The sequence below is a fragment of the Lepidochelys kempii genome, chromosome 5, assembly GCF_965140285.1.
Source record: "Lepidochelys kempii isolate rLepKem1 chromosome 5, rLepKem1.hap1, whole genome shotgun sequence".
Lineage (NCBI taxonomy): Eukaryota > Metazoa > Chordata > Testudines > Cheloniidae > Lepidochelys > Lepidochelys kempii.
The window spans coordinates 91,640,352-91,656,525 of record NC_136384.1 but is presented as its reverse complement, the minus strand read 5'-3'; the positions used below and the strand labels follow the sequence as shown (position 1 = coordinate 91,656,525).

Below are 16,174 nucleotides of genomic sequence, written 5' to 3'. Positions count from 1 at the left end.
CCTGTTAAGTAGGGTGAAGGGCATTGGTCCCTCTAAGTTAGGATTTTGGGAGGTTGATGGAACAGATTTGGGAAGCTTATACCATTGTTGCCCGTGATTTACCAGTTCTGTAGACAGAGAATTTCAGTCTACAGGGCTGCCAGTTTAGCCCCTTTCATAAGAAATAAATTCACTCACACTCAGGGCTTGTCTACAGAGGAAAATTGTACTAGTTTTAGGCAAAGTATGAATTTAAACTGCTATAGCTATACCAGTGCCACACCCCATGAGGACCCTCTTATTCCAGATTGCCTTTTTCTGGTTTAGCTGATGTCACTTTGGAAGTGGTTTAAGCCAGTGTTTTTCAAAATTCGGGTTGTGACCCAGTACTAGGTCATGCCATGTAAGGCACTGGGTTGCTTTGCTCAGCACCCAGGGACCCTAGCAGCTCTGGTCAGCACCGCCAACCGGGACGTTCAAAGTCCCATCAGCGGTGCTGCCCAGCTAAGGCAGGCTAGTGCCTAGCTATTGCTCCATTGATTCTTTCTTTGCTCTCTCACTAGGTGATCGAGTGCATCACTCAGGGCCGAGTTCTGCAGCGACCTCGCACGTGCCCAAAGGAAGTGTACGACTTGATGCTGGGTTGTTGGCAACGGGAGCCTCACATGAGGCTCAACATCAAAGAAATCCATTCCCTCCTTCAGAACTTGGCCAAGGCTTCTCCAGTTTACCTGGATATTCTAGGCTAGAGCCTCCTAGCATTTCCTCTTATGGGCTGCGTGAATGAATGTGTTCAACGGCCGCTGAACTCCATCAAAATATGTTCTTAACTCTGACAGTAGTAATGACAAAGATGCGGAGAAGCTTTCAAAGGGCAAGCAACGTGCACTTCTCCATCTTTAGACAGAGTATTGACTTTTTTGACATTGTTGAAATGTATCTCTTTTCTCTTTCTCTTTCTGTTTCTCTCATTTTTTCTCTCTCCTTCTATTCAATCTGGCTTCTGCGTTATTGTAACTCTGCATAGACAAAGGCCTTAAAAACCTGATCTGTTATATCAGCAGACACTCCAGATTGCCCGCAACTAACAATGCCTTGTTGTACTCATGCCTTTGATGTGGATGAAAAAAGGGAAAAAAATATTTGACTCGAACTTTGTGACTTCTGCTGCACAGATACTGGGAGTTTCTCTTGATTCACCTCTACTTTTTTTGCTTCGGCGTGTGGGTGGAAAAAGAAGATTGGTGTTCTCTATTGGAAGCTTATTTCTAGTTGAGATAAAGCCAGATAGAAAGAAAACAGCGCTGTGTGCTCCACTATATGGAGGAACCATGGGATCAGATGGCATCCAACCCTGCTCAAAAACACTGAAATGATATAATGGAAGGAAAGGATTCTGTGCTTTCCTCTGGGAGCCTGTCTGAGGAGCAAAGGGATTGTTTAAAGAGTGTGCTTGGTTAGCACTTTTCATCACCAGATCCAGTACAATGGTCTATGGTAAAAAGAAAAAGATGCTGCCTGCATTGCACTAGATTACACAACACTACGATATGCTAAATACAATCCCTCGGCTTCTCTTAGAGTAGGATATTGTGATAGCACTGGTATGAAAGTGTTCTCCAGCTAGCCTTTGGTAATACAGGCGGAAGCTAGGCTGATTAATGTACAGTATGCATTTCAGGGTCAAGTGTTGAAGCTGAGGACTTTGATCAGACAGGACAAGTTGTAGATGCTGAGGCAAGCTGTAGATACTGTGCTTGTCAGGCAGCATATTCCTACTGCTCTCCTTCTCCATTCCCATTTTTTCACTGTGCAAGCAAAATTGTGCATGGTCTTCGTCGATTAATGCCCTCTGTGTAGAAACTATTGCTCATCTTGTTGTACACCCTGATAGGAATAGCAAATCCATAAAGGTATAACATATATTTAATTAGAGGGAGCTAATGGAGGTCATTAGCTACATTCAGATGTCTTTACATTGTTACAGATATGATACTACGCAAATAATCTAAAACACAGAAATAGTAGATTATGTTTGAGCCATGGCAGGGGTGATAGAATTAAGTCCCTGGAGACAGCTAGATGTGATCCTGCGGTTATCACTTGACATTCATAGCATACAGACACTGAGTTCAGCACCAATTTCTGGTTGATATAGTGGTGCCATTCCCAGCATCCACTGTTCTGTAATTTATTTATATCTGGTTGGGAAGGCATTGTGTGCATACTGTATATGCATGGCCACTGTGCCGATGGCAAGTGCATGGGCATCTATGTTTATTTTTCAAACAGATGCTGAAGATTTAAAATTTAGATTTAGGATTATTTTTCTTATGAACTCTTACAAATGAAAATAAATCTTACCTGTTCCTCAAGAACATTTGCCACCCTCTGTGAGGGGGCTTTGCTGCAAAAAAATTGTCCTTTTTTTTTTAAAAAAAAAATATTATGAGCCAGATCAAAGAGTAGTAGTAGTTCTTCATCTTTGTGTTGTGGTTATTTTATTTAATACATTAAGCATTTTATTTTTGTAAATGTTCCCATAATATTTTAATATATAATTTGCTTGCATATATTATTTATTAAAGCACTTTCTTTCTTCCTTCAGTGGCTTTTAAAGCCAGTTCACAGAGATTTTGAACATTTTCAGAAATAAAACAATTGACTTGGCAGTGATGGAGTTGAACCCACCTTGTGTCAGTGAAAAAAAGCATTAAAAATAAACTTAATAATGTAACTATAAAGCCATATGCAGTATCTCTTTAATAAACCAGATGTTATTTCTGAACCACTAAAACTGGAAATTAAAAAAAAAAAAAAAAAGCCAGACGAGGACTCATACAAAATAGGCTTTAAGATTTTATCTGGGCTGTCTTAGAAGTTTGAATAGCAATAGCCCTGTTAAAAAAAGATTGAACATTCAGGGAAACCCATTCTCTTGAGGGCCTGAGTTTTATGTTTTTAAGAAATTCAGTTTCAATATAACAGAAAGTGGAAAAGAAAATGTAAAGTGTTGAAATCCACTGAGACTACCCTTTTAGTGTGAGGAGGGAAGAGTTGTGTATTTGGGAAGGGAAGTACAAAATTCCTACCTGTTGTATTCTGTCATAGTTCCTTATGCCCTTTAGAAAAATGTATCCTTTTTGTCTCCAAGATATTGTTCTCTCTGAGCAATGACCCGAACCTGAAAGCAAACAGGTAGGTTTTGCAAGAACTGATGGAATGTATACTAAAAATGAAGGGAAAAAAATACAATTTGATCTAGTGGCATCCGTTTTTCATTACTAAAAGAGCATACTAGAGTCATGTATGGGGGAAATATAGTGTGTTAGAATACTCTGTGCAACAGCACATCAGTATGTCAAACTTAAAGGACCAAATGTTCTACAGAGCCAAAAATATGGATAAACTTGGCCTATATCACACATGTGAACAGTAGTCCATAAAAGCTATAATTAGTGTAGATTAGCTATTAACTAAAGCTAAACCAATTTTTGCATTTATTCATAAGAAGGTGCGTAAGTGTAGCAAAATGAGTGGAAAAGAGAAAAAGAAGTATGTTCAAATGGCAATGAGGGGTGAGTGTATGTACAGACATTTGTCATGCTTGCAACTTCAGCTAAATCTTGTACACTGAGAAAATATGACAATCAGGCTCATTACAAAATCTTTCTGGACTATGCTACAAACCGATCATATATATATAATATATATTATATATATGTGTTTACATAGGGTGTGTATATATACATGGTATATACATATATGTATATGTGTGTTATAAATATTTGATTTATACATATGCAGACATACGTATACAGTATGTGTGATTGTGTGTATATGTATAAATTTACATATACATATATTCTAACATGATAATTAGGGTACAGTGTTCTTAATAAAGTCCGCTAAATAACCAAAATCTTTTTTTCCTTTGGTATTTCTTTTTCTATGTTTATAAGATTTAACTTTTTATGTGAATGCAGTTCCGCATGGGTGGAGGAAGTACTAAAATGCCAGAGATATTTTTAACAATCAACGTTTTTTCCCAAATGATTGTATAAAAGCAGCCCCTCTGTTAGTGTCTAATATTCATTGATTTCTCACAGAGAAATGAACAGATTGGCTTCAAACTTCCTAGAAGAAAGTTTGGTTTGAAATAATTTCTGTTTTTGTGCTATTATTGTTGTATTGTTCAACAGCAGCACGACAGCTCCAATGGCATTTTGCACTTCTCTTCAGTTACAAAATAATTCCAAGAATGAGCTGGAATTTTCAGACTGCAACACAACTGGTAGACCCATGGTGAGAACTCCAAAACCCTGCAGTAAGAATAGCAGCAGCTAGTATTGGGAATTTCCCACATTCTCTCCTTTACCCTTAGTAAAGCTGCAGAACTCAGCAACCAGCTGTAGCGAACAGTATTTGTAAAGCAACCGTACCCCATGATGCATGATGGAACTTCTTTTTACATAGGAGTTCATTCATTTTAATTTATAAACCAATATATTTATATATTGTCTACAGTTCAATAAATTACTTCTGTCTCTCTCCCTCTCTCTCTCTGCTCTTTGGCGATATTTTTGTTGTGCTTGATATAGACTTTCACAGAACACTTTAAAGATAAAAGAAACACCCCAATAAAGCAAACACTGGCTGACTAAGTTACAGTGCATATACGTAATAACAAGACAGTCTCCAGGTTGGTACAGCCTGTAAAAGAAATATTGTTGTAAGAATGTGGGGGTGGGAAGGGGGGTTGGGGTTTCTGGCTGAAGATGAAGGTTTGGATAGCACAGGAAGCTGTATTTTCTTGTTGTCAGGGCTGGGATGAACCACTGCTGCTCTGAGTCAAGCGGTCCTTGAAGAGCCTTAGTTAATTTACTTTATTTTATTTTTTGCTACATTCATCACAAATATGAAGCAAAAAAAAAAAGTCTACAATGTTGCAGGGAAAACACTGTGAATTTCACAACAGCAACCAAGTGACTATTTTGCCATATTTTTAAAGTACGTCTCAGGAGAAGAAATGGGAAATGATGGGTATATTATTTTCTTGTCTATGCATTCTAGGCCAGGTCTATGGATTTTTTTTGTTTGCTTGTAAAAAGTTCTGAGTGAAGATTAGCTGAAATGTATTTTATAAACACAGAATACTTTGGGCAAGCATAGCAGAAGCTGCTTCTAGCAAGGCTGATGGACAGGAAGGCATAAGAGAACAACAATCAAATCAAATCTTTTCAGAGGCCTATATCTTGCAGCTTATATGTATTGTTCTGTAACTTAAAGAAAAACAAATGTTGAACAAGCAGCTGAGAATTTTATATACAAGTAAATCACTTCAGTATGGATATTTAATTACATCACCAATAGAGAAAGATTCAAGTTATTATGAAATATTTGCCCCAGCCCTGCTCTCTACCTACACTTCATATATATATTTATATATATGTATTTCTAGATACCACTCTCGAGAGAGAGAGGGAGAGAGAGAGAGGGAGATACCTACATATAAATATAAATCTCTATATTTGTCACTAAAACTGTGACCTGGTGTTTACAGCTATCTTTTTCCTTTCTTTTTCTTTTTCACTGTGATGTCTCTGTGCAGATATTTAGTGGTTCTTGTTTTGCAGTTTGTTGTAGAAATTCATTGCTTTAAAAGATCCATTGCATCTTGGCTGATTTTGAAGTGATGCCTGAGTATCAGTGTTAAAAGATTTGTTTGTGAATCATGTGACCAGCTTCTGTCAACATGACATGGGTAGTCTCTTGTACTACAGTGTATTTAATACAAATGATGTCTTTCAATAAACAGTGTCATCCAAAAGAAAGACTGTAAGTGATACAATGATGATTACTTTAAAAATGTATACAATTTTAATGAAACATTGTGTGGTATTTTCTTTTATTTAAATCCTGTTTTAAAAAACATGGTAAATAATGAATGGCTTGGAAATGTGACATATTTACAGTCTAAAATAATGATAAAAAACATTCAGGTACTATACTCCTATGAGATGAAAGAAGCATCACATACAAAATATTTATGAAATTTGCTACCTGTATTTACACAATTAGGGCTATTAAAAAAGTCCTAAAGTGAACCCACTCAAAAATTTGGGTACATGTGCACGTGAATACTTGTTTGTCATACAGCTATCCATATAGCATATGTTGTCCTGCAATAAGGTGCTTATCAGTAGGTGAAAGTACTTTCTGGATACAATTTATGTGCATGTTCTCAAAATGTGTCTCATAATCCACAGCACCACTAATAAACTAGCTAAGATTAGGGTTTGGGTTTCTTCCTTGTCCCAATGTAGTATTAAAATGATGTGAACAAATGTAGCATTAATCCAAGGCCAGCCTGTATAGTAGCTGAAACTCCTAAATAGTAATATATAATAAAAGCAGTGTTTATACATTCAACATGGCTTCAGCCGCCTAATTGAAGATCCCACGGTAGGTTATTGATTTACCCAAGTGTAACCCCCACAACTTCTGGGTGTGGTGTTCTTTCCCATCTAGTGGCACCGAGACCACCTAGAGAGAGAGGGAGACACTGAAATTAATGACAGGTTTCAGAGTAGCAGCCGTGCTAGTCTGTATCCACAAAAAGAAAAGGAGGACTTGTGGCACCTTAGAGACTAACAACAAGTCCTCCTTTTCTGTCTGAGATTAATTAGTTTGCGCTACAGCTTTAGCTACCAGCCAGTTGGCTTTAAGCTCAGATGGTAGAGGCTCATGCACGAAGCTCCAGAGGTCCCAGATTCGATCCCGCCCACTGACGACCGGGGTCTGTTGGCGTTACACAAAGCCTTCAGGTTTAAAGGATACCAATAGGAAAGCCACTGTATGGCTACAACTGTTTGGCTTTGCCAAGAGATCTGCTTGAGATTGCAGGAGCTTGCTGTCATTCTAAAAGTCTGAAGGGAAATTATCAGGTAAAGAGCAGCCCAGCACAAGACTGGTCTAATGCCATGAAAATAGCATGAAGATCTGTGCTAGTAAATTAGTTGTCAATGTATCATTCAGTCAGTGGGAAGCGAGCCTCCTAGTGTGGGCTGACAGACTCGGGCCAGCAAGGCTCCCATTAGCACTCTACAAAGAGCTGTCTAGACAGACTTTGAAGTTGTGGCTCAGGCTGACGCTCGGCCTCTGAAGCCTAGGGAAACTTGCTTCCATAGGTTGTAAAGACATACCCTTAGGGTCATATTATACCATTTCATAGTGACTATGCAGGATGCAGATAGAGCAGGAGTATGTCATACTCTCAGATCTTGATTGCTGAAATGAAACTCCTAGCCATTATGGCCTTGGCTCCACTAGAGAACTGACTTGGTTGTGATTGTACTGGATACACTGAACCACTTGAAGTGGAAAAGATTCAGTGTATCCACACTCCCCATGCTGAGTGGGTTTATGTTTTTCCCCTCGTCCACACTAGTGCTGTCTTAAACCATTTCACATAAACCTGGCCATACATTCTAGGTGACGTTGCAAGGCCACACATGTGCACTGTGAGACACTAGTGGGAAGCCTAGTTAAATTGTTACAGCTTGTCTGTATCCACACTGACACTGAACTACTTAAGCTTTAACTAGTTATTAACCCTGCTAAAAGATAACCTCTTCTAGCTGAGTATTACGCTGGTTGGGGTATTTATGTGTATGCAGCATTCTGCAAACATTCTAAGGGTTATCACTGGTTTAATTTCTTTAGTATAGACCAGGCCAATGTGACAGTTCACACAGTTGTGCTAACAGGACTCCTCCACCTCTCTAGCAGCACAGCAACCCAAGGTACCATGTAGCAGCGGGCCGCCCAGCTTATGCAGTACCCCTCTCAAGGATGGTGGTGTCAGGCATGCAGTAGGAATTAATAAAGCATAAGAGCTGCACCCTTGCTTATTGCCAATCAGGTGGAGGGGACCATGGGGCCCTTAGAACCTGATCAGTGGGAGATTTGCCAGCAGTACTGGATGAGGTTCTTACTCAAGATCATGAAGGTTTGATCCAGGACCATCTGCTAAAGCAAGAAATTGTCATAACTGTTGTTCTGTAGCACCTACTTGGCTAAGAGCAGTGCTACTAAATGCACAGCACTTAGAGTATCGCTACAAATGAGGGGTTTACCTTAAGGTTTTCATATTACTGGCATTGTTGTTATCATCTTTGCCCCGACAACTGTAATGATAAAATTTGGTTTTGACTGCACATAGGTATGCCTTAGAGAGGCTGACAAGCTTGCAGATCATCTCAATATTTTCAGTGAGTGATGGACAAACTGTAATGGTTTGTTAAAGCCTTTTGTTATCTCCCCATCACAAACTGCTAGCCAAGAATACTCACCTATGTGTGACTTTATATAATAATGGTTTGCAAAAGATTGTCAGCTGTGTCTTTGACATATTAATAATGTATTCAGAAACCCCTTTACGCTTCCTGTTTCTTTCTTCTCCTTAGAGAGCATAAACTTATTTTAAAAGTTATAGGGGAAAAATTGGATGTTCAACCCAATTGCTGTGGCTGTTATTGTTTTAGAAACTTTCACAATTGATTTTGTGCTGAAAAAGACTGTCAATCCTGAGTATTAAATGCTTCAAATACCTGTAAGATCAATAATCTTGATAACTGTATTAAAAAACCATTCACAGTTTCTTATTGATTACTCCTGTTAGTATTTCAATGGACATAATTTCTTTTGAGGTCAGTGGAAAAGTTCATGTTACAAAGAATAATAAAAGCCTGTGAAATAATAAAAATATATTTGAATAAGTAAAAGAGGACCAATCATACTCTGACAAACTAGATCCTCCAGGATCACTTATAAAAATAAATTTATTATGCATTGGGTTCAAATATGTGCTAGGTAGTTATCATCCAAGCAACCTTCTCTGAGAGTTTTCCTGTCTCTCTAGCAAAGGAAGACAGAAGGCAGAAGATTCTGGCTAGGTAAATGGTGAAGGCTGTGGGGCTATGGTTTTGTGGAACACTGGTCCATCTTCTTTGGGGAGAGAGGGCTGTATAGTTTGGATGGCTTCCACCTCAGTAGAAGGGGGACTAATTTTCTCAGGGACAGGCTGGCTAGAGCAGTCAGGTGGGGGTTAAATTAATAGCAAAAGGGAAGGGTAAAAAGAGGGATGATCTGAGAACTCAGTGAGCACAAAATTGAGATGTTGAGAACAAAATTAATCAAGGAACCAAACTACAAAAAGAGAAGAAATTCTTAAATTGACTATTCACAAATACTAGAAGCCTGGGTAACAAACAAGAGGAATTGGAATTGCTCATTTATGAGCATAAATTCAATCTATGTGATATTATGGAAACCTGGTGGGATGATTCACACAATTGGAATGTTCAAATCAATGGTTATATGCTATTTAGGAAGGATCGAGTGGGTAAAAGGGGAGGGGGAGTGGCACTGTAAGTCAAAATGGTATTACCTGTTTCCAAGTCACGGATAACTCAAAGGAAAATGATTTTGAATGCTTATGGATTAATGTCCTAACAGATATAGCAGAAGATGGGGTACTAGTTGATGTCTGCTATATATAGGGTGACCAGATCACAAGAGTAAAGTATCAGAACACAATGGTGGGGGGGTGGAGGCAGCCATAGGCACACAGCCCTGACCAGAGCCATGGGGGCGGGGGACACACAGCCCTAGGAAGCTGCAAGGGGGGGAAGGGGCATATGGCCTCTGTTGCAGCCCCTGCTTGGGGTTCATGGCCCCAGCTCCAGCTCCCGGCAGAAGCCATGGCGTGGGGGCACAGGGCCCTGGTCCAGCCCCCCGTTGAAGCCATGGGGTAGGGGCGCATGATCCCAGGTCCAGCCCTGGCTACGCTGCTGGCTCAGCCCAGCTGACAGTCACCTCACCTCCCAGCAGGGCCAGTGAGTGTGACCAGGGGAGGGGGCAGGTCATAGGGGAGTGAGTGGCTAGGAGGTCGGCGGTGGGGCACTGGGCTGTGAGGGGGTGGAGGACGCTGAGCAGTGGGGGAGATTTGTGTGTTTTGGGGTGCTAGGTAGTGGGGGTCTGTGTGGGGCACTATGTAGTTGTGGTGGTGGGGCTGTGGGGAAGGGTAGTGGGGGAGGGGGAGATCTGTGTGTGTTGGGGAACTAGGGAGTGGGTGGGTTCTGTGGGGTTCTGGGCAGTTGTGGTGGGGCTGTGGGGGGCAGGGAGAGTGCTGGGCAGCAGTGGTGGTGTGCAGTGCACTGTGCATTTGTGTTGTATTGGAAGGGCTATGGGAGGCGTGCTGAGCATAGTGGGTCCAGGGGACATTGGGCATAGCAGATCCTGGAGGGTCGGGTGAGGGAGCTGTGTGGTGCAGCATGGCCCCACACCCATACAGGAAGGGGCATGCTGGCTGCACAGGGCCAGGTGGCCCAGTGTGCATCTGACCATGTCATGCATGCTCCATTGCCCCTGGCAGGCCCCCTGCCTGCTGCTTGCCTCCTCACGGGAGGGCTGGGGCAGGGGGAGGAAGTGCAGGGGCATGGTCCCAGCTGCGCCTACCTGGGGCAGCTTCCGGGAAGCTGCCGGCAGGTCCCTCTGAGTCCTAGGGTCAGGGGTGGCTGGGTAGGGGGTCTCCATGTGCTGCTCCCACCACAAGTGCCAGCTCTGCTGCTCCCATTGGCTGGAACCTTGCCAATGGGAGCTGTGGGGGCAGGGTTTGCATGATGCAGGCAGCATGCAGAGCCCCCTCGCTGCCCCTGACCCTAGAAGCCAGAGGAACCTACCTGGGGTGGGGTTGGGATCCCAGCAGCACTTACCTGGGGCAGCTCTGGAGAACTGGCCAGCAGGTCCTTCTGGCTTCTAGGGTTGGGGCAGCCAGGGGACTCTGCACGCTGCCCACGCCTGCACCCCCGCAGGCCCTACAGCTGCAGCTCCCATTGGCCACGACAGAGCTGGCGCTGGTGGTGGGCGCAGCATGCAGAGACCCCGCTGGCTACCCAGTGCCTACAGGCCGCAGGGTCCTGCCAGCCACTTCCCAGGAGCTGCATGGGAGTCTGCCAGCTAGGGTGACCAATCCACTCCAGCCCCGCGCCAAAATATCGGGACAAATGACATCCCGACCATACATCGGTCAGGACATGGGACAAACAACTAAATATCGGGACAGTCCTGATTTTATCAGGACTTCTGGTCACCCTAGCTATATAACACAAAAATCACACTAGAGAACAGCATGACTATCTCCTTACGCACCTATCTACAAAGAGGGAAAATGTGATCATGGGGAACTTCAATTTGAGTGACATATGCCGGAGATCTCATGCTGCCAATACTAAAACATCCTTGGAATTTTTAAACGTTATAGATGACAATTTCCTAACTCAAAAAATGTTGCAGCCAACACAGGAGAATTCTATGTTAGACTTGTCCTAACAAATAAAGAGGAACTGTTTTTCACAGAAATCAAAAGTTAATGGTAGCTTAGGAACAAGCAATCATGACCTGATCATATTTATAATGTGCAAGCAAAATAAAGTCCAGACGAGTAATTACACACACACACAAAATATTTAAATAAGGACAGTTTCACAAAGCAGAAAACAACTAACAGCCAAACCCACTGGGAGGATGATTTTAATCAGAAACATTTCAACGATAATGGAGAATCATTGAAGAACATCTTACCAGATGGCCAAAAAGCCACAATCCCACCAATGAGAAAGCAGTGCTGGTTTAAAAGGGGGCCTGATGTAGAGGGGACTTGAAGGCAGCTTTAAGATACAAGGAGAAATTATGACCAGCAGAGTTAAGGACAATAAAAAGGAGTTTTTAAAATATATTAGGAACAAAAAGAATCCTGACAATGGTATTGGTTCATTGCTAGATGGAAATGGCAGAATTATCAATAATAATGCCGAAAAGGCAGAGGTGTTCAATAAATATTTCTGTTCTGTGTTTGGGGAAAAAACAGATTACATAATCTCATCATATGGTGATGATAATACCCTGTCCATTCCACCTGTGTGTCTAGAGGATGGTAAACAGGCGCTACTAAAGCTAGACATTTTAAAATTAGCAGGTCAAGATAACTTCCTCCGAGAGGTTTAAAAAAGTTGTCTGAGTAGCTCGCTGGACCACGAATGTTGATTTTCAATAAGTCTTGGAATACTGAGGAAATTCCAGAAGACTGCAAGAAATGTTGTGCTAATTTTAGAAACGGGTAAACAGGATGACCTTGGTAATTATAGGCCTGTCAGCCTGACATCGATCCCAGGCATGCTAATGAAAAGGCTGATACTGGGCTCGATTAATAATGAACTAAAGGAGGATAATGTAATTAAGGCAAATTAGCATGGGTTTGATGAAACTAGATCCTGTCACACTAACTTGTTTGCTTTTTTTTGATGAGTTTACAAATTGGATTGATGAAGGTAATTATGTTGACATAATACACTGACTTGGTAGCACACAACATTTTGACTAAAAAACTTGAAAAATATAAAATTAACATGGCACACATTCAATGGATTAAAAACTGACTAACTGATAGGTCTCAAAATTTCACTGTTAACGGGATTCGTCACTGAGCTGGTCTGTTTCAAGCAGAGTACCCTCTAGACGCAGTTCTTGGCCATTAGCTGTTTAACATCTTTATGAATGACCTGGAAGAAAACATGAAATCATCATTGATAGTCTGCAGCTCACACAAAAATTGGGGGAGTGGTAAATAATGAAGAAGACAGGTCACTGATTCAGAGCAATCTAGATTGCTTAGTAAATTGGGTACTGGCAACACTAACATGGCTAAATATAAATGTATACATCTGGGAACAAAAAATGTATGCCATATTAACAGGATGGGGGACTTTATCCTTGGGAGCAGTGACTCTGAAAAATATTTGGGGTGTGGGTGAATAATCATCTGAACATGCGCTCCCAATGTGACACTGTGGCCAAAAGAGCTAATGCAATCTAAATAGGAATCTCAAGTAGGAGTAGAGAAATTATTTTACCTCTGTATTTGGTTACACAGTGTGACCATTACTGGAATATTGCTTCCAGTTCTGGTGCCCGCAATTCAAGAAAGATGTTGATTGATTGGTGACCGTTCAGAGAAGAGGCATGAGAATGATTAAAGGATTATAAACCATGCCTTGTAGTGATTGACTCAAGGCGCTCAATCTATTTATTTTAACAAAGAGAAGATTAATAGGTGATTTGCTTACAGTTTCTAAGTTCCTACATGTAACTAATATTTAATAATGAGCTCTTCTATCTAGCCAAGAAAATATAACATTGTCTGGGAGTTGAAGCTAGACAAATTCAGACAGGAAATAAGATGTGCATTTTTAATGGTGAGAGTAATTAACCACTGGAACAATTTACCAAGGGTTGTGGGGGATTCTTTGTCACTGACAATTTTTAAATCAAGATTGGATGTTTTCCTAAAAGCTCTGCTCTAGGAATTGTTTTGGGGAATTGCTAGGGCCTGTGGTACACCGGAGATAAGACTAGAAGATCACAGTGGTCCTTTCTGGCCTTAGAATCTATGCAAACATAGCAAATAAAAAGACATGACACAATCACTGTTTCAAAGAGTTTACCATCTAAGGCTTTGACCCTCCAACTTGTAGAGCATGGACTGATCCTCGTATCTGTATGGAGCCCCTTTGGCTACTGTGGGGTAGTGTGTGATCTCAAGTATTGCAGTATTTTAGGTGTGAGGCAATGAATAAAAGAGGGAATTGCTAATGTTAGCTTCTTGGGCTGACCATGATATGCATATAAAAATATACCATCAACAACAAATCAACAAAAAAAATAGAATTGAGCCAAGATAAGGAACCAATAAGGCTGCTGAAAGCAGAAGGAATTAATTGTGTCTTGAGCGCATTCTGAATGAGCACTTAACAAAGTGCATGATATGTGTACACAGGGGAGAGGAAGAGGTGGATGAGGAGATATTAGAGCTCAAAGTCATGTTCCAATTAGAAACCACCTTAATTAAAAATACAGTGTAAAACAACTAAATATATGTTAACATCTTTTGGCAACTTCTTTATGTTTACTGCTCCAATTTGTGAGCTCAAAGCAATAATAAGAACATGCAAGTAAAGCAGAGATGGGCCAAACCACTTCAATGTACTTTGTGTGCCTCTTATTCAAGACTACAATGTTACTAGGCCTATGGGGAGAAGCATTTTATGCTTGTGCAAGATGTTCTGTACCTATCCCTAACTGACGTCTACTAGTCCAAAGTGGTTCTGGAGGCAGGGCTTATATTGTTCTTAAAGATGAGCCAGCTTTGCCATTACATGATGATGGAATTCTGTTGGTTTAAATACATGTAGAAAGTTACTGCTTCCTCTGATGAAAAGAGGGAAATATATTTTCATATGAGATAGCATTTACAGAGTGAAAAGTTATCTGAATCTGCCACTCAGCCAGGGTAGAGGCTGATTTGGGAGGTTGTGACACAACTAAGACTAACAGCAAATAGTGATATCAACAAACCCAAGAATTAAACAAATCAGAAGACAAGTTACCAACAAAAGTCCATGGGTTCAGATTCTCTTCTCAGTCACACTGCTGGAAACACAGAATAACTTCATTGACTTCAAACAAGCTGTCCTGCAAAATCAGAATTGCTGAGGCTGGAATAATAAGGATAAACAATTTTGCACCTTTTAGTTCAGAACCTCAAACCAATTTACAAACATCACTTGTGATGGCGTGGACCATAGAGATAGAGTCCTTTGGGTAGGAGTACTTTCCTTCTGGACCCTGCTAATTCCCTCAGTGCAGGGTTGTCTTCCAATTGGAACATATTTCCCAGCATGCAGTTCTAGGGCTAGACCTTTAAATGTGGCAGAGCCAAACAGTTGTGGCCATCAAATGGCCACTTTGTTGCTTTCTGCTTGCTCTTTCTTTCAGCTGATAAGTGTTCTTAATTCTTGGTATGTTTCTCCCTTCTTATTACTGTGGAGATGCATATTCTCACAGCACCTCTATAAGTAGATAAGTAATATTACACTCATATTAATTATCAGAAAAGTATAATATAGTGAGTAAGCTTAAGGTATGCAATAATGGAACCAGAAATTGAACCCAGAATGCTTGACACCAAGTCCTGCACCCTACTTGCTAAATAACATTCCCTCCCCTGGAGAGGAAACAGTATGCAATATAGTCCACCCACCTGCTTTTTCTTCAGAATTCTATTTTTTTCATCACTGGGAGTCAAACTAGTCAAATCCTATAGCTTTCTCATGCCCCTTTATTCCTGCATAGCAAAGCTCCGTCCCAGCATGACCAGTCCTCAGTACACATAGGCCTGTGTCTTGCAGTGATATCCCTGCTTCCATAGATCCTGACCTCTGTCTTCCCCACACACAGACCCTGGAGACACCTTTAGCCCTGGAGGTAACAGTGGGGTAACAGTCTGGCCTCAATGACAGCCCCTCAAAGAAGGTGCTTGGTGGGGGGGAAAGGACCAGGGGTGTTATGCAGTATCCACCTCCTATTTGCTTTCTCTGGGTGTGAGGATTCCTTCAGTCCTAACGGGGTCCAGTAGCAGGGGCTTAACAACTCAGGTTCTGGTCAGTCAGTTCCAGAGCCTCCAGGTGGATGCTTGCTGTCTCCCTGTCTGAGGTCCCAGGATTTTGGTCTTTCAGTTTAGACTTCACACCTCAAGTTGGGAAAGTACCACCTTCTCTCCTATGTCCTACCCCAGTGTCCTCCATGCCATCCTATGGCAGTGTGGGAGTGGATTCACTGTTTGTCTCCTTGGGAGAGGGAACTTCCTCTTCAGCAGTCCACTGGATCTCCATGGAAAGGAGCCTGGACACAAGACAGAGCTCTTGCTGCGATCCAAACTATTTATTGCATTAATTTGGATTTGATCTATAGTTATTAAAGCATCATTCATAAAACAAATCTCATGTTTGGTAATTGAAAAGGCCTGCCACTTGTTATCAGGGCAGATTCCTCTGTGTGTGTGTGTGTGTGTCAGTTGTTGTTATAAATTGCCATGTTTCACCAGAGTAACTATCACATTGGGACATCATGTGATGCTTTACTTTTACTCAAACCACAGAATATGGAAGGAATGAAGAGGCTCTTGCAGGTTATCAGCTACAGGATCACCAGGCATTAGACAAGCTCTGCTAGGTTTGGATTGAGCCATGACTTGATGTCACCCTCAGACAGGCTGTGGCTTTTTGGTGAATTGTGT

General features: G+C 41.4%; 1 protein-coding gene across 1 annotated transcript in view; it reads left to right on the top strand.

The window, feature by feature from the left end:
* Window positions 1-3,728, top strand: part of NTRK2 (neurotrophic receptor tyrosine kinase 2) — a 272,799-nt gene extending 269,071 nt beyond the window's left edge. Inside the window, exon 18 of the mRNA XM_073345037.2 lies at window positions 543-3,728. Coding sequence (XP_073201138.1) covers window positions 543-728 — 186 coding nt within the window. The 3' untranslated portion in view covers window positions 729-3,728. The remainder of the gene's footprint in view (window positions 1-542) is intronic.
* The last annotated feature ends 12,446 nt before the right edge of the window (window positions 3,729-16,174 follow it).